We start from the raw sequence: 22,373 nt of genomic DNA on the forward strand, positions 1-22,373 counted from the left end.
TGCAGACCCTGTTTAGATGAATGACGGTTCCAGCTAGAACTGATGATTGATAGATAGATAGATAGATAGATAGATAGATAGATAGTGTTATTTTTTTCTGAAGATCTTTGTCACAATATAAATAAATAAAGGGACAAATTATTCCTATGTCTAGAAATTCTACATAATGTCTCCTTGGAAATTATGTGCATTATAAATAATAATATTCAAAGTCCTTACACCCGTAAATTTACATGATTTGTGAATTGAAGTATACTTTTCCTTTATAGACATTTTCTCTAATGTGTCCTTGTTCTTTTGCTGTACTCTCATCCATTTGAGGATAGGTAGGTAATCCAGGGACAGAAAGACCCATCTATGTTGTAAATAGTGTTTCTAATGACAAATTGTAGAGATAAAATCCTTCAGGGGAAATTAAATGTTTCTTTTGACTGATTTGTTGTTGCTTTATTAACAATTCCCTCATATTCACACACAAACCGAGTGGAAATGTGTCCACGCCTCCCATGCTCAGTAGGAAGTGCACGCCCTGTAGGCGTTGAGTCCGACTGTACACCAAACAGTCCTAATTCACATGATGGTTCTTCTTCATGTGGTCTGTGATGGTGGGAGGTGAGCAGGCTTTTTTAACTTGTTTTGATCCACATGAAAGAGCAAACCAAATTTCAGATTTGATCAAGTTTCATTAAAATGCTGATGTCAGAACTCTACTGAGGTGGGCGGAGCAAACTCTGGGTCAGAACTTTTGGGGGGTTAACCAAAAAATTACATTGATCAAAAATATTGAGGACTAAATCAATTATTTCATTCAAGCTTAAACAGAACCCCCACCATTCGCTTCATTTCCTTTTCTACACACAGGGATCATTGGTGGAAGCAACCAGCTGTTTTAATTGCCCCTCCTCTGCAGTCTTGGCACCAACTGGCACACAATCATGACTACGCCATATGCACTATGCGCCCAAAATCCCTTCATTGTTGAGTTTTTTTGTAAATGATAAACTGATGAAAACGGGTCATACCGCCACCTGCTGGATTGACGGTCAGTATTGCTTTGCACAGAGACACATGAAGTGAAAACAAACCGGTGGAGACCTGCTTTTTTATTTAATGAGCATATTTATGTCTTTGTATGTTTTTCTTCATGGACTAGGAGTCCGCGATAAAGGTTTATTTAGAGTGTATCTATATATCTACAAGATCAGCGTGAATGCGATCTGAATATTCTATGAATGGACCGAGAGGAGACTGCTTTTATGGAAACCGGAAGTCATGCAGCTTTTATTGTGAAGTTTCCTCTTTGATAATTTTATGACCGGATGTTAGCATCCTCGGTTCCAAGCTTCGTACTTTTCTCCGGTTCTGACCCGGTTCATGAGATCTGTTTGAGCAGCTGACAACGTTCGTGTGTTTAAAGAATATTTCTGCTACAATAAGTTTTGCTGAATTGCGCCGCTAAAGGCCGTAAGAGCTAGCTAAAGCCTGCTAGCTCTGTTCGGGTTGTTTTTCGTGATAACTTTATTGACATTTTTTGCATTAACATTTGACATTTTCAGGTGAAGAATGACAAAAGTAAAGTGTTTTGGGGTTTAATGCTGGTGTTAGTTGTGTTAACCAAACGCTTTACTTCAATTCTAAACGAGTTTAGAACTTTATAAACGTATTTGTTACGTAAAAACATGAACAACTGATGTTGGATTTCGTTTTGTCGATTTATTGTATTTGAAAAGCTGATTTTCCATTCGTAGATTTGAAAGAAAAATGCTTTCAAATTAAGTTATTACTCTTTATTACATTCAAACAGAAATAAAAGACAGTTTAAATGTCAGGCAATGATTATATTAGTATGAAAAATTGTTTGAAGAGTCGATCTGTTTCTGTTGAGAGCAGAACTTCCACTTACAGATTTATTTCTATCAGTGAATTAAATCTAAAATGTTTATAAATTGATGTTTAAATAAAGTTTCTGTTCCTGATAGCACGCAGCATGGATAAAGCACGCAGGATCCTGGTGTACGTGTGGAGGGAGCGTGCAGCCCCCCAGCAGGCCCACTTCCTTCAGGTCAGACTGCTTCAGACGGCAGGACCATTCCTCACAGACCTCAGGGACACACTCGTTGATCGGAGGGCGTTTGTAGGCCGAGCCTCAGGTTGTTTGATGAAAACGTGAAGGTTGACATCAGCAGAAACACAGAGCTGAACATGAGGCTGTGATGAAACAGCAGCATCACTAGTGATGTGTGGACCGGGCCGACCTCCAGAACCTTCAAACCACAGATTGATGAAGAAATGACCCCAATAAACTCTCCTAATCTGAAAATAATCTGGGGTTGAATGTAAGGACAGTCTTTCTTTGCTCCTCAGAGTTTGACAGGTTTCTTCTCCGACGGTGATGATGAGGAGGTCCAGGTGAGCTGCTCTCTGCAGAGGAACCAGTTCATCCTCTCCAGCGGAGACGAAGGCCGCCGCGTTCCTCTGAAGGTGTGACCCTGACCCGGTTTGTCCTGTGTTGGGTTTGCTGCTCTCTAATGTCTGCTGCCCCGTCAGCGGGCGTCCTTCTGTCCCATCAAACACCTGTCGCCTGCTGAGGCGGCTGCCATCCCGCCGGAGGTTCGGCAGCGCGGCGTAGACGTGGGCGTGTCCATCATGCTGCAGGCGGCCGATCAGCGGGTGCTGCTGACCCGGAGGGCGAAGGAGCTGCGGATCTTCCCGAACGTGTGGGTTCCTCCAGGTCTGCAGACCGACACAGGCGAATCGGTTCCTCCTTCAGACCCCGACTGACGGGTTCTGGTGTGTTTTCAGGCGGACACGTGGAGCCTGAGGAGACTGTGAGCTGCGCTCTGTCCTGCAGCTGCTGCGAGGCGTGAGGCGGCGAGTCACAGGCTGCTGGTGTTTGTCTGCAGATGCTGGAAGCTGGTCTGAGGGAGCTGCAGGAGGAGACTGGACTCCGGCTGGATCCGGAGGAGGTGTCCAGCAGAGTCCTGGGACTGTGGGAGGTACGCAGCACCTCTGCGGATCAGAACCGACCTGTGAGGCTTCAGAAAGGCCTGACGCTGCTGTGTGTCTGTCTCAGTCGGTGTTCCCCCCCCTGCTGTCCCGAGGCCTTCCTCACAGACATCACGTGGTGGTCTACATGCTGCTGCTCTCCCCCCTCTCTCACCTGCAGCTTCAGGTGAGTCCTGCTCTCTCTGCCTTCATCTTCACTGCAGCTCCTGTCAGCAAACCCCTCCCCCCGAATACAGTCGTCTCTGAGCCCCTCCCCTGCCGAGGTCAGCGCCTGCGTGTGGGTGGACAGCCGGCTCGCCCGCGCCATCGTAGCTGCCGTGGACGGAGAAGATGGCGAGGTTCCTGTGCAGCAGCTGCCCAGCAGCTTCAGGTACGGGTTGTTCAACAGGGATGAAGAACGAGTGGAAAAAAGAGTGAAGAACGAATGATGAATGAGTGAAGAAAAAGTGATGAAGAATGAAGAACCAGTAAGGAACGAATGAAGGAGAACGAACGAAGAAGAACGATTGATAGATAGATAGATAGATAGATAGATAGATAGATAGATAGATAGATAGATAGATAGATAGATAGAGTACTTTATTAATCCCGAAGGAACTTACAAAAATCCATCCATTGCTCCAAACACACACACACAGGCAAGTTCAAAGTAAATAAAGCAAGAACCAGCTATAAACAGGTTAAATTAAAAGCATTAAAATTATGGAGCTGTTAAAAGCAATTAAAAGTGTTAAAATTGCTGTACAAATAAATAAATAAATAGATAAAATAAATAAAAATGGTTAGTTGTTCAGACGCCCCCTCTTGCCCTCCCAGCTGCATTGAAAAGTCTTATTGCGCTCGGTGCGAAGGACTTCCTGAGCCTTTCAGTGGAGCGTGTAGAGAGCGCAGGCGGCTGCTGAAGATGCTCCTTTGGGCGGCGAACACTCCATGCAGAGGGTGACCAGTGTTTCTCATTATGCTCTCCAGCTTGGTCAGCATCCTCCGCTCAGCCACCACCTCTGCCGTCTCCATGTTTCGGCCCACCACACAGCCCGCCCTCTTGATCAGTCGATTTAGTTTTTTTAAGTCCTTTTTGTTTGCACCGCCCCCCCAACACACCACTGCATAAAACAAAGCACTGAAAACAACGGACTGACAGAACATAAAAAGGAGTTCCGAGCAGATGATGAATGAGTGAAGAACGAGTGATGAAGACGTCCGAGACCAGGACGGTGTCAGAGGTCCGGCTGTCGTCCCATGGAGACCGTCCTGTCAAAGTGTCGGGTTTCAGCTCTACACCTGTGTTTCAGTGTCAAAGTGTCAGGTTTCAGCTCTACATCTGTGTTTCCTCTTTATTTCTCCATGAGTTTTTGTCCCGTTTCAGTTTATTTGTTAAATCGTTACGTTTCTTCCATCAAGCTCCGTTTCCTGCACTTTGGACTGAAACACATTTCCTGGTTTTGACATCTGAAGCTAAAGTGACTCCAGTTCTATCTTGACAGCAGCTAAACTCTTTCACATCCCGTCCTCTAAACACGACTTTCTTAGGATTTCAAGGATTTGAACACAAAAATGAGAATTTATTCTGAAAATATGTCACTAAACAGATTTAGTGTCAGACCTGTAATGAGGGGAAAGTCCTCAGAATCCTCTGGAACGCTTCCGAGGATGCGGCTGAAGCTTTCCTGAACTTCTCCGGTTTTTCCTGAATCTTCTGTTTGTGTCCGGCTTGTTGTGAGGAGAACAGTCGAGGTTAGAACGTCCTCACAGACCTGGAGGTGGAGAGTTCTGTCTGTTTGCTCCTTCTGCTGGGCTGTTCCTCCGTCCGTGTGACCCCCCCTGCTGTGCTTCCAGTGTGATGGAGGTGTCTGCAGACGGAGCTCTGAGCCCGTCTCTGCTGCCGCCGGCCGCCCTCATCGGCCGAGTCCCGTCCAGCGGTCCGGACACGGAGCGGGTCAGCACCGGAACCAAATACGCTCTGGATCTGTGGCTGAGGGGCCTGGACACCAGCAAGCCCCCCCAGCTGTAAACGGCCCCCCGAGACGCTCCTCTGAGCAACAACAGACTTCAGCAGAAACCGTTTTTAGGTGGATCTTCTGCTGATCCTCCAGTTCTTCTGGACTCCATCAGAATTCAAACATCAGCTTCACATCACAACCACATTTATTAAACAACCAGCGATGCTTTTATTGTGAAAATCCTTCGTCTCAGAACTGTGTCTCCATCGTCAGCAAACAAGAGTCTGAACTGAAACAGAAAAAGTTTTCAGTTTGTTCATTAATTCAGAAACTGGAACCAACCTGCAGACGCTAGGCCTCAGACACACCTGTACCTGGAACAGGAAGGAGGAGGAGTCAGGTGTGGAAAAGGAGGGGCTATATGAGAGGAGGAGTCAGACGAGAAGGAGGGGCTAGATGAGAGGAGGAGTCAGACGAGAAGGAGGGGCTAGATGTGAGGAGGAGGAGTCAGACATCAGAAGGAGGGGCTAGGTTGTGGTTTTGTTTCACACTTTGATTCTTCGTTTTAATGAAGAAATTGTGAAATTAAATTGACAATTGAGTAAACTATTGATGTAAAAGATCAAACAACTGCAGTGTTGTTTATAAAACCACAGATATCGACAAGATTATGTTGGTTAAAAGCTATAAAATCAATCGAGAAGTTAAAAATCTCTGGAAAACTGCAGGTTTTTTGTTCTTTTATGTTCATGTGATCCAAACAAGATCATAAGCTGCTTCTTCCAAGTCAGTACCTGAATAAACTTCTCTGTCAAATGTTGTGCATTATTATTTATAGCTTTAAACGCTACATAATAAAAAATATCTAGATTTGAGTCAATAGAGTCCGACTGTATATGTCACCATAAAGTGACTTCAGCCCTTTATGGGTTCATGGATGAAGTACGGAGATCCGTATCCAATCGTGTGAGAGGGAAAGATTCACTCAGGATTCTGGACTTCATCTTCATCCATCTTCTTGACCGCTTCTTCCCATTCGGGGTCGCGGGGATGCTGGAGCCTATCCCGGCTACTGATGGGCGAAGGCGGGGTACACCCTGGACAGGTCTCCAGTCTGTCTCAGGGCCTCAGTCACACCCATCCACTCTCACATTCACACCTAGGGACAATTTAGAGTCACCAATGAACCTATGAAGCATGTTTTTGGACGGTGGGAGGAAGCCGGAGTCCCCGGTGAAAACCCACGCATGCACGGGGAGAACATGCAAACTCCACACAGAAGGTTCCCAGCCGGGAGTCGAACCGGGGCCTTCTCGCTGTGAGGCGAGGGCGCTAACCACTGCGCCACCGTGCAGCCCGTCACATTCTAGACTCTTTTTTTTTAAACTCAAACTTTATTCATAAATCACTTTTCATGCAGCAGCAACACAAAGTGCTTTACAGGTTTAAAACAATTCACTTCAGAAGGAAGTGATGTGAACGATCAGTTAATCTAAAACTATTAAAGTCTTTTATTAGCTGACAAATGACAGACCTGGACCTGGACCTGGACCTGCATCTGACCCAGAACCACATCGACCTGCAGAACCTCAGAGCACCAACAGGGGGCAGCAGAGACCAGAAGACCAGAACCTTCTTCTTCATCCATCAGACTGGAGGTGGACTCGTTCGTTCCCTTCAAGGTTTTTTATTTTTTTTATTTACAGCTGAGTTACGTCGAATTGTAATGTCACAACAACCACAATTACCAACACAACTTATGAAACACAAATACAACAACATATACGAGATTACAGTACGCATAAACAAAATAAATAATAACAAATCCTAAATAGATGAAAACTTAACTTTGTTAGGTGTTCTCATTAAGTTTCTATTTCTTAACTAAGTATTTTCAAGACATTTTTGTTCTTCATATAATAACATAATTAAATGAAGTAATTAAGTAGAGGTGGGATTATATAAGTTCACTTCCTCCATCTCCTCTTCAATCAATCAAACTGACTTTAGTTCATTATCACCAACATGAATGAACCAAATGTGACATAAATGTGTTTTAGTTTGTTTTCCATTTTCTAATCAATGCATTTAATTGTTTCTGTAATGAGTTTGAAATAATTGTGTGTTTTGTCCTTTAGTTTTCTATCTATGTTTGAAATCAATCAATCAATCAATCAATCAATCAACCAATCAATCAGTCAATCAAGGGACTGAAGATAAGAACAGAGCTCTGTGTGTATTAAAAGTATCAAAGGTGGTTTGGTCTTCAAACATTTCTTCTTGTGAATACAAGACTTTGAGAATCCTAACTTGAAATCACCACCTGAATAAAACATTTTTCATAACCAAATGAACTGGAGCTGCAGTTTTAAACCAAAACCAAAACTCTTCCAAAATGTATTTCTAATTCCACAGTTAAAGAATAAATCATCCACAGTCTCAATGTCATTTATCCAACAACTCCAGCCGTTCTAACCGACGTCTCAGACTCCCTGGACGGTAGATATGGCGTACAGGTGACTATCAGACTCATCTTCGTCACGGGTTCACATGTTTGATTTAACCCCCAATCATGACATCACAGATTCTTAATCTGACTTCACGCTGCCATCCCAACAGTACCTCCCTGTTGACCTTCAGCACGAGGAGGCTGGATGGAGTCTCTTGGAGGAACATGGCGGCGCACACAGTTGCTGCGGCTCAGTGCTACACTGTTTGGTGATCTGTTTGGATGTTTTTTATGGGTTTTGTTTCTTGCACAATCTGTCTGGGAAATAACATCTACTGCCGGCAGGAGCTACTCAAGATCAGAGAATGCAACAAATCGTTGGTGACGAGCAAGTTTCACCGCTCACACAATATTCCGGTGGAGATAGCAAGACAACCCGGCTCTCCGTGGATTATCATCCCGGCGGGGAGGAGACGGAGGCGGCGTAGAGAGAGGAAGCAGAAGCGCGGCTGCAGGCTGGTCTGGAGGCAGCTATTCAAACCACCACTTCCCAGCGTGTTTCTCTCGAACGCCAGATCCCTCGCTAACAAGATGGATGAACTGAGGCCACAGATCACGACGAACAACGGAGTAAAAGTGTGTCCGACTTATCACCAAGACCTGGCTTCATCAATCCATCCCCAGTACGGCTATTGAGCTAACCGGCGACACCGAGCGGCGCTTGGACCGCACGGAGGACTCCGGTCAGAGCAGAGGAGGACGGCTCTGGATTTACGTGAACAACCGCTGGTGCTCCTACACGGTGATCACAGACAAACACTGTTCACCAGACATTGAATATTTGACTGTGAAATGCACACCGTCGGCTGCCCTCTCCCCCACTGGAGGAACTACCTCACTCCCGATGCCACAAGAGAACCAGAACATCATGGACCCCACACACCCGGGTCATCCCGTTTGAACTGCTGCCATCGGGCAGACGCTGCAGACAATCCAACCCAAGGACTACCAGAAAAACAGTTTTTATCCAACTGCAATCACCATCCTCAATGCTGCTATGAAATCAGATGTACTTTAATGACAGAGAACGTGTGAGGATGAAGGTCTGATCGTCTGTGGCTCATGTTGTTATGACTTATTTATTACTTTTTATTACTGGTTTTTGGGTTATTTATATACATATTTGATCTTACTCTTATTTTTATTTATGTTTTATTTTTTTATTATTCTTTTAGGAAAAGTATGAATGAAACACCGATCAGTGAGCAGTTTTATGTTTCATTGTACATGTGACAATGACTAATAAATCTATTCTATTCTATTCTGTTCTATTCTGTTCTGTTCTGGTCCGTTCTATTCTACTCTACTCTACTCTATTCTACTCTATTCTATTCTATTCTATTCTATTCTACTCTATTCTATTCTGTTCTGTTCTGGTCCGTTCTATTCTACTCTATTCTATTCTATTCTACTCTACTCTACTCTACTCTATTCTATTCTATTCTACTCCACTCTACTCTATTCTACTCTATTCTATTCTACTCTACTCTATTCTATTTTATTCTATTCTACTCTATTCTATTCTGTTCTGTTCTGGTCCGTTCTATTCTACTCTACTCTACTCTACTCTATTCTATTCTATTCTACTCCACTCTACTCTACTCTACTCTATTCTATTCTATTCTATTCTACTCCACTCTACTCTATTCTACTCTATTCTATTCTACTCTATTCTATTCTATTCTACTCTACTCTATTCTATTTTATTCTACTCTATTCTATTCTATTCTGTTCTGTTCTGGTCCGTTCTATTCTACTCTACTCTACTCTACTCTATTCTACTCTATTCTATTCTATTCTATTCTATTCTATTCTATTCTATTCTATTCTATTCTATTCCTGAACCATCAGAGGATCTGAGGAACGGTCGAAGGACTCGGATCAAAAGGTTCTGTTTTACAGTTTTCTCTGATGTTTGTGGATCTCAGTGAATCAGTGAGAAAGAGGCTCCTGAAGCCCCGCCCCTTTCAGCACGCCCTCGTCTCATGTTTGATCGAAGCTTTAATCATTAATGGAGCCGTTTGATTAGAATCTGGTTTGTTTGCACGACTCAGGAAATCAGAATCTGGACGTCTGAGTCAAGACTGACAAACAAGCGGCTGACCTGAGAGCCTTTCTGCTGAGTCAGGCTGAAATCTGCTGACTCATGCCCCTCCCTCTGATGTTCATATCAGCCTCCTCACAGCCCCACCCGTCACACCTTTGTGTTTGGGATGAAGGTGAGACCGAAGCTGAACCCTGCAGAGGTCCGGTTCGGCTTTCAGGGGGAACTTCCTGCAGCCAAACCAGACACAGCGAGAGCTGCTGCCGCCGCCGCCACCGGCAGGGGCGGTCCCAGCTGAAGGAGAATCGTCAGAGTCTCTTTAGAGGGAGATCTGATCCAATGACTCAACCAAAATAACTTTAGGACACATGACAGAACACAAAAGACCGATCCATCCGTCTGAAGAGGGGAGGAGCTTTGACTTCCTGTTTGAAGCTGGTTTAAAAACTAAACTAGTTACATCTAGAGGTCAGTTCACCAGGTCACCACTAGAGGGCCTGTTACATGATAAAATATTCCTTTACTCCATTGTAAACAGTCCTGCTTTAGAAAATCAGGGGAATCAAATTATTGATTCATATACAGACAAATTAGCGTGTTGTTATTTTTATCTCGTTTATCTAATTCTTCATCCCTGACTGTTGATGTGTTCTTAAGTATTAAATCAAAGGCAGCTGTTTACCTGCATGAAGGTAAAACGTCTCTGACATCCCACTCAGTCTGTAGGTGTGTTTGAGATGACCCGGCGCCTCGCCTGCATCGTGGGCGAGACCAAGCTGCTGCTGGAGGGGGCGGAGAAAGGCGCCTGAGATGAAGGTGAACGGCGAGACTGTACAGATCCAGGAGTTGGGGTTTGTCCTCAACATTCGGTTGAAAGTTAATAAGCCACTCCCCCTAGGATGATTTGTGCATTTGTGTGTTTTATATTATTTTTTACCATATTTTAGAGTAAAACTGTTGATAAAATAGCCGTGGGATTCATTGCATGTGCACTGTCCCAAATAAATTAATACAATTAAATTAAAGTTAAGTTTTATAGACAACAATAACAAATATAACCACAGATTATTTGAAATCTTGTTTATTTTTTCATCAGTGATTCACTACCTTCCAGAAAGAGTAAAAAAATACACAGATGTCCTTCATTTAGCGCCAGTTATTTCGCACCGAACTACAAGAACTGTGTGGACACAGTTTCCCACAATGCATTGTTTTGTAGTCCTGAAGGCGGCCTGCAGCCAGCGCAGTACCTGTCGTTGCATTTTCGGTATGAAGCAAATCGGTTCTACCGCTCAGCCGCATGCGCGAACCAAACGTCACTTCTGCTAAAGCCTTTTCCGGTCTTCAGACGGTGACAACAATAATAACCTCGTAGGATGTTAATATAGCACTTAAATGTTTATCATAGTGAAAACATTCACTTATTGTTGATAAAACGAGATGAAAAAGACACGTTAAGGATCAGGACCTTACGATCTTGCAGTGACTACAAACGGACTACAAATGTTTTCTTCTTCTGCAGTTTTACATGACGGCAGTTTACTCCCTAAGCTAAGAGGATACAGCGCCACTTCAAGACACTTTATTTTCTCCGGTAATCCAAACACGTTATTAACGGTAACTCTGTGGCTTTTCTTCGAACTGTAATCCAGTCAGGAGAAGCTCTCGGTTGTTGAGAAAAACATAAATTCTAGTGATCAAGGACTTTTACTGTTTGGAAATGACTCTGTGGTATAGTGGGTGAAGAGCGGAAGTGACTATGGTTCGCGCATGCGGGGTAAGCGGTGCAACCGATTTGCTTCCGCATACCGAAAATGCAGCGCAGTACCTATTTTCTGGCTGCGCTGGCTTAGTAAGGCGCCTTGAACCCGCCCCTTTCTCGCGATACTTCGTGACGGCGCACATTTGACGTCAGTGTGAGAAACTAACCAACATGCACCGCGATCCAGGCGATCTGCGCAGCGCCTGAGGATCTCAAACACGCCTAACGTTTGTACTGCTGCTGTGACATCATCAATGTGCGACTCTGTAGTTCTCACAGAACCACCTCCACACATGGCTACAACGCCACCGCTATCCTCTAATAGTAAGAGATACAGCCTGACGAGTGTCCGTCATCATAGCGTACTCGGAGGCCTGGTCACATGACTCTGTAAACTGTGGACTAACATGGATTATGGAAGAAGACGTTTGTGGTTGATATTGCTAAAGAAAGAGTTTCTTGTTTATATGTGTTAAAGACTCTGGATCACATGTTTGTGGTTGTGTTTAGTTTTCTCTTAATTGTTTGGTGATTAAAAAAAATCAACTTGTTGATGTAAAAGTGAAGTATAGAAGTTATGTTAGGAAAACTTTAAAAACAGTTTTTGTTGTAATTTGATCTTTGAATGTGTCACAATGTCATGAATTTAAATAAGTAAACCTTACAATGAAGCTTTTTACATTAATTATTAGGTTAAAAATAATTAATTACAGGTCACGATTAATTAATTGCACAAAAATAATTGCATAAAAGGTCGAAAAAACAAAAAATCAAACTCATCAGCCAAAAGGGAAAACAGTTTGTGGTAAACCTGACCCAGTTCTGGTTCTGGTTTGAGGTCACGGCGGCGCTCTTGTAGCGCTCAGCAGACAGCAGGGTCATAAGTGTGGCCTCCAGTCCCGTCGCCGTGGAGACGGACTCTAACCCACATGAGAAGACCCTGTGAATGGAGTTCCCGCGTTAGAACGCTGACATGTTCCACTGTGCTGGACGCCGTTTATCGCCCACCACTGAGATGTCTCTAGCAGACGCCGGTCTGCATCAACAGCTGCTGGTTACTGCTGGACTCCAGTCTGCTTTAGGGCTTTAACTGTCAATAGTCGCAGATCAAATCTGATGGTTCATTGCAGCTCCAACTGAAATGTTGACCTATGTTATTCAAGCATAATTATGTAATTTTTTTTACATCTGTATAGTAAAACCACAGCTTTGAGTCCATTTATTAAACGTTTTTATTATGAATCAAAAATCAAATCTTTACAGAGAATAAATAGTTTGTGACAGCAGTCATCTCAGAAGCTCCTGCTCAAACGGAGGTTGTGCTTCTGCTGGTCGCCTGTAGGGGTCACTGCTGAGAGATGGTGTAGGTTCCTGTTGGACTCGCCTTCTCCAACCCGTCCTGAAAGAGATCGGAGTGTTAGAAGAAAGTTAGCATCACAGGGACAAACAGGTGGAGGTCAGCGGGTCGCGCTGTTGTCACGGCGACACTAATCCCATCACACCTGCAGCTCTCCTTCACTGCTCTGTGATTCCTGTTCAAACTTTGACTCAGGAAAAACAAACAGAGGCCAGCACGCCCACAGCCAGAGCCCGCCCACCCAACAGGACCTTCAGCAGCGGCGAGGGTCGTCTGACGTCAAGAAGACGCTCAGGACCGCCGCCGCTGAGCTTTCGCCGCCGTGCTGCATGCTCTCAGTCGGCTGCATCGCAGGGGAGCGGCCGTCTTTCCATTAGAGGAGCAGAACGTCAACAGAAGGCTTTGTCTGAGATCCGTGTCTGAGCCGGACCTCCCGCAGCCTGACTGCAGAACCGCAGCTGAACCGGGTCCAGACTCACACCTGGTGTCAGTTCTGAGGACAGAACCCAGGTCCAGAGCTGGTATTTTTGTTTTAACTTGTCCTGTCCAACAGCTGAGAGCTTCTTGTGTTGGGCAGATTTTACCGTCACAACAGGAGTTTATTGAGTATAAACCCCTGTTGTATTTATACTAGACTTTATCTATATTGATTATGTTGAACCTTTTTTCTTTTTTTGTTGGACCGGACGGAAAAGAAGAGGGAGGTGGGGGGGTGGGGTTGTATGGTGACGACGGGAGGTAACATCATAAAACAACCAGGTCTAAATAGCAATCTGGAATGGGCGGGGCCTGTCTACACACACCTGTTGGTTGAGATAGTCTCCACATTTATACTAGTCAGAATGTACACAACACAACAGCAGCTCACACACTCCATCATACAAACCCATTCAGATAAAGACTTTCATTCTGTCACACAAACGGTTAGTGCTAAGGTGAGCTGACACCTGTGCTCAGGTGAGTGTTTATGTTTCACTGAGGTGGATGGTGATGGAATGTACTCAGGGGGGGAGCGCCCGGCCATCCCCACGCCAAGACCTGGACCCCCCAACATGCGAACCGGGACCGCCACAGAGACACCCCGCCCCCCCCGCCAGAGATGGGGTAGGGGACAGAAGGTCGGAGGTCCCACCTTCCTTGTGTGATGCATGCGTGTTTGCTTGTTAGAGTGTATATTTGTGGTGTTAGAGGTGTGTGTACTAAAGGGGTGCGGTTAAAATTGGTGAGAAGGCCTTAACAGGGCACCTCCTGATTTCTCGCAGAGATGCCCCGTCACCCTCCCACCAGCGGCCCTACATGTCTATGGTGCGGTTAAAATTGGCGGGAGGGGCACTGAAAGGACATCGACTGTTTGCTGGCAGTGATGTCCAAGCACCCCCCCACTCAGAGCTGGTATTTATACCATTTAGCCATGTGAACGTGCATGAAAGAAAAGCTGAAAGCTGGAACCAGCCTCCACCAGGAGGAGAGCAGACATGAACTGTGGTTCTTTGACAGAGCGCTCGTGTCACCTGCAGCGTGACGACTCACCTGGACCCCCCTGTTGGTCTGGTCGAAGCGGCCGTGGGTTTTGTACAGCGGGATGTCGGGCTGGTTCTGTTGCTCAAAGTGCAGGAAGCCTGTCTTCCTCCTCCTGTAGCAGCACCTCACCAGCTGCAGAAACCACAAAGACTCATCAGCAACAACCTGAAGCTGAAAGACGGATTTCAGCTTAAGGGAGACGAGGCGCTTCAGGAGCTGCTGAATGCTCTAACGCACAGGTGTCGAACTCCAGGCCTCAAGGGCCGGTGTCCTACATGTTTTCCAACCAACCTGCCTTTGAAGCTCCTTATTGGCCAAACACACCTGATCCAGGTAATCAGCAGCAGATGAGGCAGGATTTCTGGAAAACCAGTAGGACGTCGGCCCTCGAGGACTTGAGTTTGACACCCCTGCTAACGGTTATCTTCAGATAATTACTGTCAGTCCAGTTTAGTGTCAGGATTTTATCACAAAGCGATTTGAATGCAGAACAAATGGACAGTTTCCTGTTTCACAGTCAATAAGAAGAGCGAAGAGCAGAAGAAAGACTTCCTGTTCTCCTGCTGGGGTCAGAAATCCAGCTGATCTGTTGATGAAATCCTCTGACAGCTGCTGCAGGATTCTAATCTGAAGTGATCATGTTTGTACATCAGATGATAGAAGGAAGATTCCCTCTGGATTGATTCAAATAATCAAAGAATTTGGAGGAAAAACACATGTCTAAATAAAAAAATCAACAGCAGATTTGAATTTCTTTTTACTTTGATTTTTAAAATGTTTCAGTGTCTCAAAGAAATTCTTGATTTAAAGTATTTTTAAGTTTTCTGTATCTTAAGGCCTTTTTGAAAAACACTTCCAGTCCAACTTATTTTAATGAATCATCAGCAACATTAGCAGCGTTAGCAACATTAGCAGCGCTAGCAACATTAGCAGCGTTAGCAACATTAGCAGCGTAAGCAACATTAGCAGCATTAGCAACATTAGCAACATTGGCAGCGTTAGCAACATTAGCAGCGTTAGCAACATTAGAAGCATTAGCAACATTGGCAGCATTAGCAACATTAGCAGCATTAGCAACATTGGCAGCGTTAGCAACATTAGCAGCGTTAGCAACATTGGCAGCATTAGCAACATTGGCAGCATTAGCAACATTAGCAGCATTAGCATCATTAGCAGCATTAGCAACATTAGCAGCGTTAGCAACATTAGCAACATTAGCAGCGTTAGCAACATTAGCAGCGTTAGCAACATTAGCAACGTTAGCAGCATTAGCAACATTAGCAGTGTTAGCAACATTAGCAGCGTTAGCAACATTAGCAGCGTTAGCAACATTAGCAGTGTTAGCAACATTAGCAGCGTTAGCAACATTGGCAGCATTAGCAACATTGGCAGCATTAGCAACATTGGCAGCATTAGCAACATTAGCAGCGTTAGCAACATTAGCAGCGTTAGCAACATTGGCAGCATTAGCAATATTGGGAGCATTAGCAACATTAGCATCATTAGTAGCATCAGCAGCGTTAGCATTATTAGTATCATTGGCAACATTGGTAGCATCACTAATGTTAGCATTATTATCACAATTTATACTAAAATCATTAGCATTGGATTATTATTATCAATAGCGGGGTAAGGAGGATTATCTACATTAGTATCTTTTGCAGTATCACCAGGATTAGTAGCATTAGCAGCATTAGTGGTGTTAGCATAATTAGCAGTATCAGTGTCATTAGCAGCAGTATCAAGATTAAGCGTGTTTGAGATGACCAAGGCGGACGCGGCGCTGTGCAGAGCCTGCAGCGTGGTGCATGCTGGTTAGTTTCTTGCACCACCGTCATAAAGTATCACGAGGAAGGGGCGGGTTCAAGGCGCCTACCTAAGTCAGCGCAGCCAGAAAATAAGTTCTGCGCTGGCTTCAAGCCACCTTAATGACTACAAAACAATGCATTGTGGGAAACGGTGTCCACATAGTTCTTGTAGTTTTTTGTTTGATCAGGAATAACTGGTGCTAAATGAAGGAAATCTGTGTATTTTCTAAGTCTTTCTGGAAGGCAGTGAGTCTCTGAGGAGAAAATAAACAAGATTTAAAATGATCTGTGGTTATATCTGTTATTGTTTCCCTAAAACTTAACTTTAATTTAATTATATTTATTTATCTGGAACAGTGCTCATGAAATGAATCCTGCAGCTATTTTTTTAAATATTTTAAAAATATTTTAATATTTTTAAATATTTTTTAAAATAACAGCACAGATCATACTAGGAGGAGTGGCATATTAACTTTCAACCGAATGTTAAGGACAACCCCCAACTCCTTGTTCTCGTACAGTCTCGTCCTTCACCCCGCCCCCTCCAGCAGCAGCTTAGTGTCGCTGACGATGCAGGCGAGGGGTCGGGGATCTCAAACACACCAACCATCAGCACTAGAATCATTTGCCGCTTTCCCAACATTAGCATAATTAGCATGGTTGTCAGAGTTATTAGCATTAGCATTATTGTTAACATTAGCATAATAAGCAGTGTTAGCATCATTAGTTACTGCTAACATTATTGGTGACAATTGCATCATTAGCAGCATCGGAATTATTAGAAGCGTTACCATCGTTTGCAGCATTAGCAGCATTAGCATTGTTAGCAAAATTAGCATCATTAGTAATGTTAGCATCATTAGCAGTATTAGCATCATTAGCACCAATAGCAGTGTTAGCGTCACTAGTATCAATAGCAGCATCATTAGCAGGAACAATAGCAGCATTTGCATCATTAGCAACGTTAGCATCACTAGCTTCATTAGCTTCATTAGCAGCTGCCCTCCACTGTCTGAAGCAGACACTGCATTTCAGGAGTTTTATTATTTTTCAGTTCATGATTTGATCTTCTGAGTCCAGAACTTTGTTTCATTTCCTAAACTTATGAAAATGTATCTGCCAAAGTCATTGAAGCTTTTCTTAATGGAACAGATCTATTTACTTCATGAAATCATGGATTTGCTTTGGAAACTTTAGGATTCTTCTGAACTAACAACTAAATTCTCTTCCAGCAACATCAAACTTTGGTTTTGCTTCAGTTACTCTAAAGTGTTTCTGTGACTCTTGGACCAACTGTTCCAGGACTTTGAATTGGAGTGCGTTTGACTCCAGCTCTGGTTCTGGTTCTGTTCATCATCTCCTGAGAGCCAGTGAAGGCTGAACAGAACCAGCCTCCAGCAGAACCTCCCTAAAGGAGAACCGGACCATAACTCATTACCAGAGCGAGCAGCAGGAGCAGCAGCAGGAGCAGAACCACAGCAACCAGAACCAGCAGGGCGATTGCCCACCCGGGGACCGCCTGGCTGCTGCCCGCCTTGGGTGTTGTGTTGACCGGGACCGGGTTTGGAGACTGCTCCGCTTGTGTGGCGTTGTTACTCGTGGTTGTTATGGCGACAGAAGAGCGTGGCTCAGTGGGAACTACATCAGGGGTGGTGAAGCCAGGTGGAACTGTGGGCGCTGTTGTGGATCCTGTGGTGGATCCTGGTGTGGATCCTGTGGTGGATCCTGGTGTGGATCCTGTGGTGGATCCTGGTGTGGATCCTGTGGTGGATCCTGTGGTGGATTCTGGTGTGGATCCTGTGGTGGATCCTGGTGTGGATCCTGTGGTGGATCCTGTGGTGGATTCTGGTGTGGATCCTGGTGTGGTTTCTGGTGTGGATCCTGTGGTGGATCCTGTGGTGGATCCTGGTGTGGATCCTGTGGTGGATTCTGGTGTGGATCCTGTGGTGGATTCTGGTGTGGATCCTGGTGTGGATCCTGTGGTGGATTCTGGTGTGGATCCTGGTGTGGATCCTGGTGTGGATTCTGGTGTGGATCCTGTGGTGGATCCTGGTGTGGATTCTGGTGTGGATCCTGTGGTGGGTTCTGTTGTGGGTTCTGGTTTAGGTGAGGTGTTTACAGTGGTGCCCGTCAGGATAAAGGTGGCGGGTGTGGTTGTCCCAGGAAATGATGAAACAGTGGGCGTGGCGGTGACGGAGGAAACCATTGTGTTTGTTTGAGTCCTGATAGAAAAACCTAAACGACACAAAAAAAGATTTTCAGCATTTTAGGGGTTTTCAGCACTTCTGAACGGTTTCCTGCAGCTCGTCCTGTGTCTGAGTCCCTCCCTAACAGGACCATCTGGTGTTAAGGTCCCGGTCTTCCCCTCTTCCAGGCTTCTGTCTCTTTGTGTGCTTTTCTGTTGCTGTTTGCAGGTCCTGGTTGAGTTGGAGTCTCCACCCTCTGGGCGGAGCTGGCCAGTCCCACAGAGGGTATAAAAGCTGCTGGGAGTCGTGGCGAGGCTCTCTCTCACCTGTCCGATGAAGCTGCAGCCTCACCAACCCATCTAGCTTCGTTTACAGGTTTAGTTGGGTTAGAAATGTGTTAGAATAAATCTCTGGTTCAGCCTGACCCAATCTCTAGTTTGTCATGACTTTTATTCAAGATGGTTGGGATCTGGATGACTCGGTCAGCCCGTCAGTCACACGCCCCCCTCTGCTTTAGGCGCCCCCTCTGCTGGACACGGCCCTTTGCTGGACACGCCCCCCTCTGCTGGACACGCCCTCATCTGCTGGACACGGCCCTTTGCTGGACACGCCCTCATCTGCTGGACACGTCCCTTTGCTGGACACGCCCCCTCTGCTGGACACGCCCCCGTCGGCTGCTTGCTACCTAACCAATCTTTGGTTGAGCCTGACCCAGTCTCCCTCTAGTCTGTGATGACTTGTATCCGAGTCGGTCTGGACACTGGATGGATCCACCACCGTCCTCACCACTCTTTTGTTGTTCTTTAAAGTCGCTGATTTCAGGAAGTGAAAATCTATTCAATACCAACAGTTTTAATGAGGACTATTCATGACTGCACTGTTCTGATATAAACATTCCTGAAACACAATGCATTGTGGTCTATATTTGCTGATATAGTGAGCATTAATGCATGCTAGTTTTCCTCAGAGACTTATGGGAAATTCCTACAACCCTGGATTTGGTAATTGTAGATTCACGACGATAAACGTTCAGGAATTCTGACACAGCTTCACAGAAAGACTTTACGTTTTTACATCAGCTTTAAATTATTCACAAACTGTTAGTTAAAACATTTTAGAATTGATCCTTTTTCTGATGGTTTCAGATCTTCAACTTTATTCAGACTAATTAGGTAAATAAGACTTTAAAATATTAACTAAACACTTAAATGTTTCTGTTTTATTTAAGTATTGATCTAACTTGACTTTTATTGACCTCATTTGTCATGAAAAACGTGTTTGTGTTCAGGATATCAGAGTATGGAACCATCTGAAGACACCAATGAAAGAGTCGATTCAGTTACGACAGAAACAACAAATGCTCAGATCATATGAACTATTAGGATGCTGAGAAAAGGTTTTATAAAAGGTTCTGAGGCGTTTGGTGTATTTTTGGTTTGTTTGTTTTTTTCTGTCAGAAGTTTTTCTCTTTCAAAGTCAAAACAATAAGTAATTTATTGATATTTGCTGTGAAAAATACAGAACAAAATCCTAATTTACCATTTCTATCTTTCTGTAACAAAACCTTCACTTAAGATGGTTTAACCCGTTTTTTTCTTAAATGCTATTTATAGTTCTGCTCCTTTAGTTAGCGCCCAGGAACATGAATCAGCATGTTTGTTATTGTCCTAGACATGTTTTTAGCTGACAAACATTCAGCAGCCTGATGAAGTTATTCAGCATTCACACAGAAACATGCAGGTTTGCAGGGTTTCAGGGTTTCAGCCTCATCTGTTCCGTTTTCTCTGAAGCTCTCTATGAATTCTGATGTTTCTGAAGCTGAACAGATGAAGTCGAATCTGAGAATCAAAGATGATGAAAATGTTAAATATCACGATGGAGGAGTTTGGTTGTGAATCTCTGGAGGCTCAGGAGGACGCTGGACTTCCTCCACAGCAGATTCTGGATCTGAGGGGAGAAACGCTTCGGAGGAGGAAACTTCTCTGAAGAACAACCAGAGTTTCTGTGAAGCTTGAGAAGATCTTGATGAAATCTGCAGGTTTGTTCTGGCGGGAAGACCCGCCCCGACATTCTGCTTCAGCTGAAGGTTTCACTGAAACGTCTCCCGTTTCTGTCCTCTCACTGATGTTCTCCTCAGGCTTCAGTTTAAAGGCGTTTCTCTGTCGTTAACCTGCAGGTGAAGAGTCGTGCTGAAGCTGAGCGGCGTCCGTCCTTACCTGAGAAGGTGAGAGCGAGGAGGAGCGTGAGCGGCGTCTTCATCTTCCTGAAGCCTTTGGGACGAAGATCGACGTGTTGGACTGATGGAGTCTGTCTCCAGCAGAGAAAGGCTCCTTTATACACCTGTCCCACCTGTGCAGGTGAGGAGGCAGGGGAGGGGCTGTTTACCTTTGTGCTCTGCCAGGAGATGGCGCCACCATGAGGTCGCAGGAAGGCTGACAGCTTCAGGCCATCGTTCAGAGGAGGAGGAGGAGGAGGAGGAGGAGGAGGAGGAGGAGGGTCAGTTTATCCTAAATGTTTAGTTTCATATCAGCTGAGAGGATCTGAAGATCTGAGGATCTGAGGATCTAAAGATCTGAAAATCTGAAGATCTGAAGATCTGAGGATCTGAAAATCTGAAGATCTGAGGATCTGAAGATCTCAGGATCTGAAAATCTGAAGATCTGAGGATCTGAAGATCTAAGGATCTGAGGATCTGAAAATCTGAAGATCTGAGGATCTGAAGATCTGAGGATCTGAGGATCTGAAAATCTGAAGATCTGAGGATCTGAGGATCTGAAGATCTAAGGATCTGAGGATCTGAAAATCTGAAGATCTGAAGATCTGAGGATCTGAAGATCTGAGGATCTGAGGATCTGAGGATCTGAAAATCTGAAGAACTGAGAATCTGAAGATCTGAAGATCTAAGGATCTGAGGATCTGAGGATCTGAAAATCTGAAGATCTGAGGATCTGAAGATCTGAGGATCTGAAAATCTGAAGATCTGAAGATTTGAGGATCTGAGGTTCACTCGTTCTGTCTGCAGAGTCTGATGGCGACCTGAAGCAGGTGAGACTCGGCGCAGACGTCCATCTATTTACAGAGAAGAGGTTTTATTCTCGTTATTCTGGTTTGATTCTGGAAAAACTCAACTTTGTGGATGAAGTCGTTAAATGATCTGGATGAAACTCGTTAACACGCCAGTTGGACGCCGCGCTGCTCCTGTGGTTCAGGTTAGCCAGTGATGCATGTCAGCAGCGACGTGCGTGTGTGAGCGTGCACGTTGCTGTGCCAGATATGAATTCAGAATCAATCTGAAGAATTCTTTCTTAGAGTCTTATCAAGCTTCGTTGTTATTTTCATGTTAAAAAGTTCAGCTGAGCCACGCCATGTGGGCGGAGTCAGATCAAAGAGGATTCGCTGACGTTCATCACGTCATGAAGAATTTATCTTCTGGTTTCATGAACTGTCCTGACACAGAAACATTTTTATTTGACCTGATCTCAGTCCGACACAAACACCTGTGATTGGCCCAGACACCTGTCAATCAAACCACACAGCCAGGTGAGTTTCAGCTGCTTTTTATTGATGATTAAGGCTTTTGGAATCAGAGTGAATTATGGGAAACAAGCTGCGTGAGGACGGAGACGAACGTCTGCGTCTAAGACTGGCTGGATGAGGACGGCGCTGAGGTCAGGACAGGCTCCGCCCCCAACTCACCTGGAGAAGGAAACACAATCCTTACATTTTAATAATGTTTTACAAACAACTTTTAAAAAAATTTACAAGTCATTTTCTAACCAATGAATTCTAGTTCTTTATTCCAGAGACGGTTATAGAAAAACTTTTTTTATTCCGATGGTTTCCTGAAGATGTTTTGATTCCTGGTTTCCTCTCAGGTGAACTCCAGCGGCCGATCCTCAGAGAAAGTGCCAGAGCTAATATTTACCGAAGCTCAGAGGCTGAAAGAAGCCAAACATTTAACCTGCAGAAAAGGGGCGGGGCTTGTTCCTCTGATGCACACGCGCCTTTTATCCTCCTGAGTGTTTCTTTATTTGAGATTCTATTTTGATCAGACGAGAGAACAAACGGAACCTGACTGTACGGCCGGGAGAATGAAATGATTCAACGCTGACACATGTCCACATAAAACACTCAAGTGTTTCAGGGAATGTTTGCTGTCAGCTGTTCTTTTCCATTTGGAAAAAGACGCAGGAGCCACGCCCACTTCCTGCTGTTAGATACCGACGAAAGCCAAATCTCC

General features: G+C 44.6%; 3 protein-coding genes and 1 long non-coding RNA gene across 8 annotated transcripts in view; 1 reads left to right on the plus strand and 3 right to left on the minus strand.

Moving 5' to 3' along the window:
* Nucleotides 1-22,373, minus strand: part of sostdc1a (sclerostin domain containing 1a) — a 441,057-nt gene that overhangs the window by 383,492 nt on the left and 35,192 nt on the right. The window lies entirely within an intron of this gene.
* On the plus strand, nucleotides 897-19,800 carry nudt17 (nudix (nucleoside diphosphate linked moiety X)-type motif 17). 4 transcript variants are annotated; one of them, XM_024258407.2, is made up of 10 exons: nucleotides 897-1,042; nucleotides 1,980-2,062; nucleotides 2,365-2,481; nucleotides 2,548-2,731; nucleotides 2,803-2,828; nucleotides 2,904-2,996; nucleotides 3,074-3,172; nucleotides 3,243-3,376; nucleotides 18,362-18,508; nucleotides 18,651-18,784. In XM_024258407.2, the coding sequence occupies exons 1-9, from the start codon at nucleotides 949-951 to the stop codon at nucleotides 18,468-18,470; spliced, it is 939 nt and encodes a 312-aa protein (XP_024114175.1). In that variant the 5' UTR covers nucleotides 897-948; the 3' UTR covers nucleotides 18,471-18,508; nucleotides 18,651-18,784. The 4 variants fall into 4 exon arrangements, with proteins under 4 accessions (XP_024114175.1, XP_024114176.2, XP_024114173.2 ...); XM_036215798.1 differs by lacking the exon at nucleotides 897-1,042 and adding an exon at nucleotides 1,164-1,401 and having other exon boundaries at nucleotides 18,362-18,442; nucleotides 18,619-19,800; XM_024258408.2 differs by lacking the exons at nucleotides 18,362-18,508; nucleotides 18,651-18,784 and adding an exon at nucleotides 6,465-8,788 and having other exon boundaries at nucleotides 974-1,042.
* LOC118599788 lies at nucleotides 12,476-13,154 on the minus strand. The gene is made up of 2 exons (XR_004949291.1): nucleotides 12,764-13,154; nucleotides 12,476-12,660 (listed from the first exon to the last, which is right to left on the minus strand). It is a non-coding gene; the product is annotated as an uncharacterized LOC118599788 (long non-coding RNA).
* The window catches only part of tg (thyroglobulin), a 20,993-nt gene continuing 20,294 nt past the window's right edge, over nucleotides 21,675-22,373 (minus strand). For both annotated transcript variants that reach the window (XM_024258367.2, XM_024258364.2), the window contains exon 49: nucleotides 21,675-21,829. In XM_024258367.2, coding sequence (XP_024114135.1) covers nucleotides 21,771-21,829 — 59 coding nt within the window. In that variant the 3' untranslated portion in view covers nucleotides 21,675-21,770. The remainder of the gene's footprint in view (nucleotides 21,830-22,373) is intronic.

This window comes from Oryzias melastigma, linkage group LG16, assembly GCF_002922805.2.
Source record: "Oryzias melastigma strain HK-1 linkage group LG16, ASM292280v2, whole genome shotgun sequence".
NCBI lineage: Eukaryota > Metazoa > Chordata > Actinopteri > Beloniformes > Adrianichthyidae > Oryzias > Oryzias melastigma.

Excerpts from the sequence above, each read along its gene's own strand:
- nudt17 (XM_036215798.1), top strand. The coding sequence starts at position 1,988 with ATGGATAAAGCACGCAGGATCCTGGTGTACGTGTGGAGGGAGCGTGCA. Across the intron at positions 2,829-2,903 it reads ACGTGGAGCCTGAGGAGACT|ATGCTGGAAGCTGGTCTGAG; the intron begins GTGAGCTGCGCT and ends GTTTGTCTGCAG. Across the intron at positions 2,997-3,073 it reads GAGTCCTGGGACTGTGGGAG|TCGGTGTTCCCCCCCCTGCT; the intron begins GTACGCAGCACC and ends TGTCTGTCTCAG.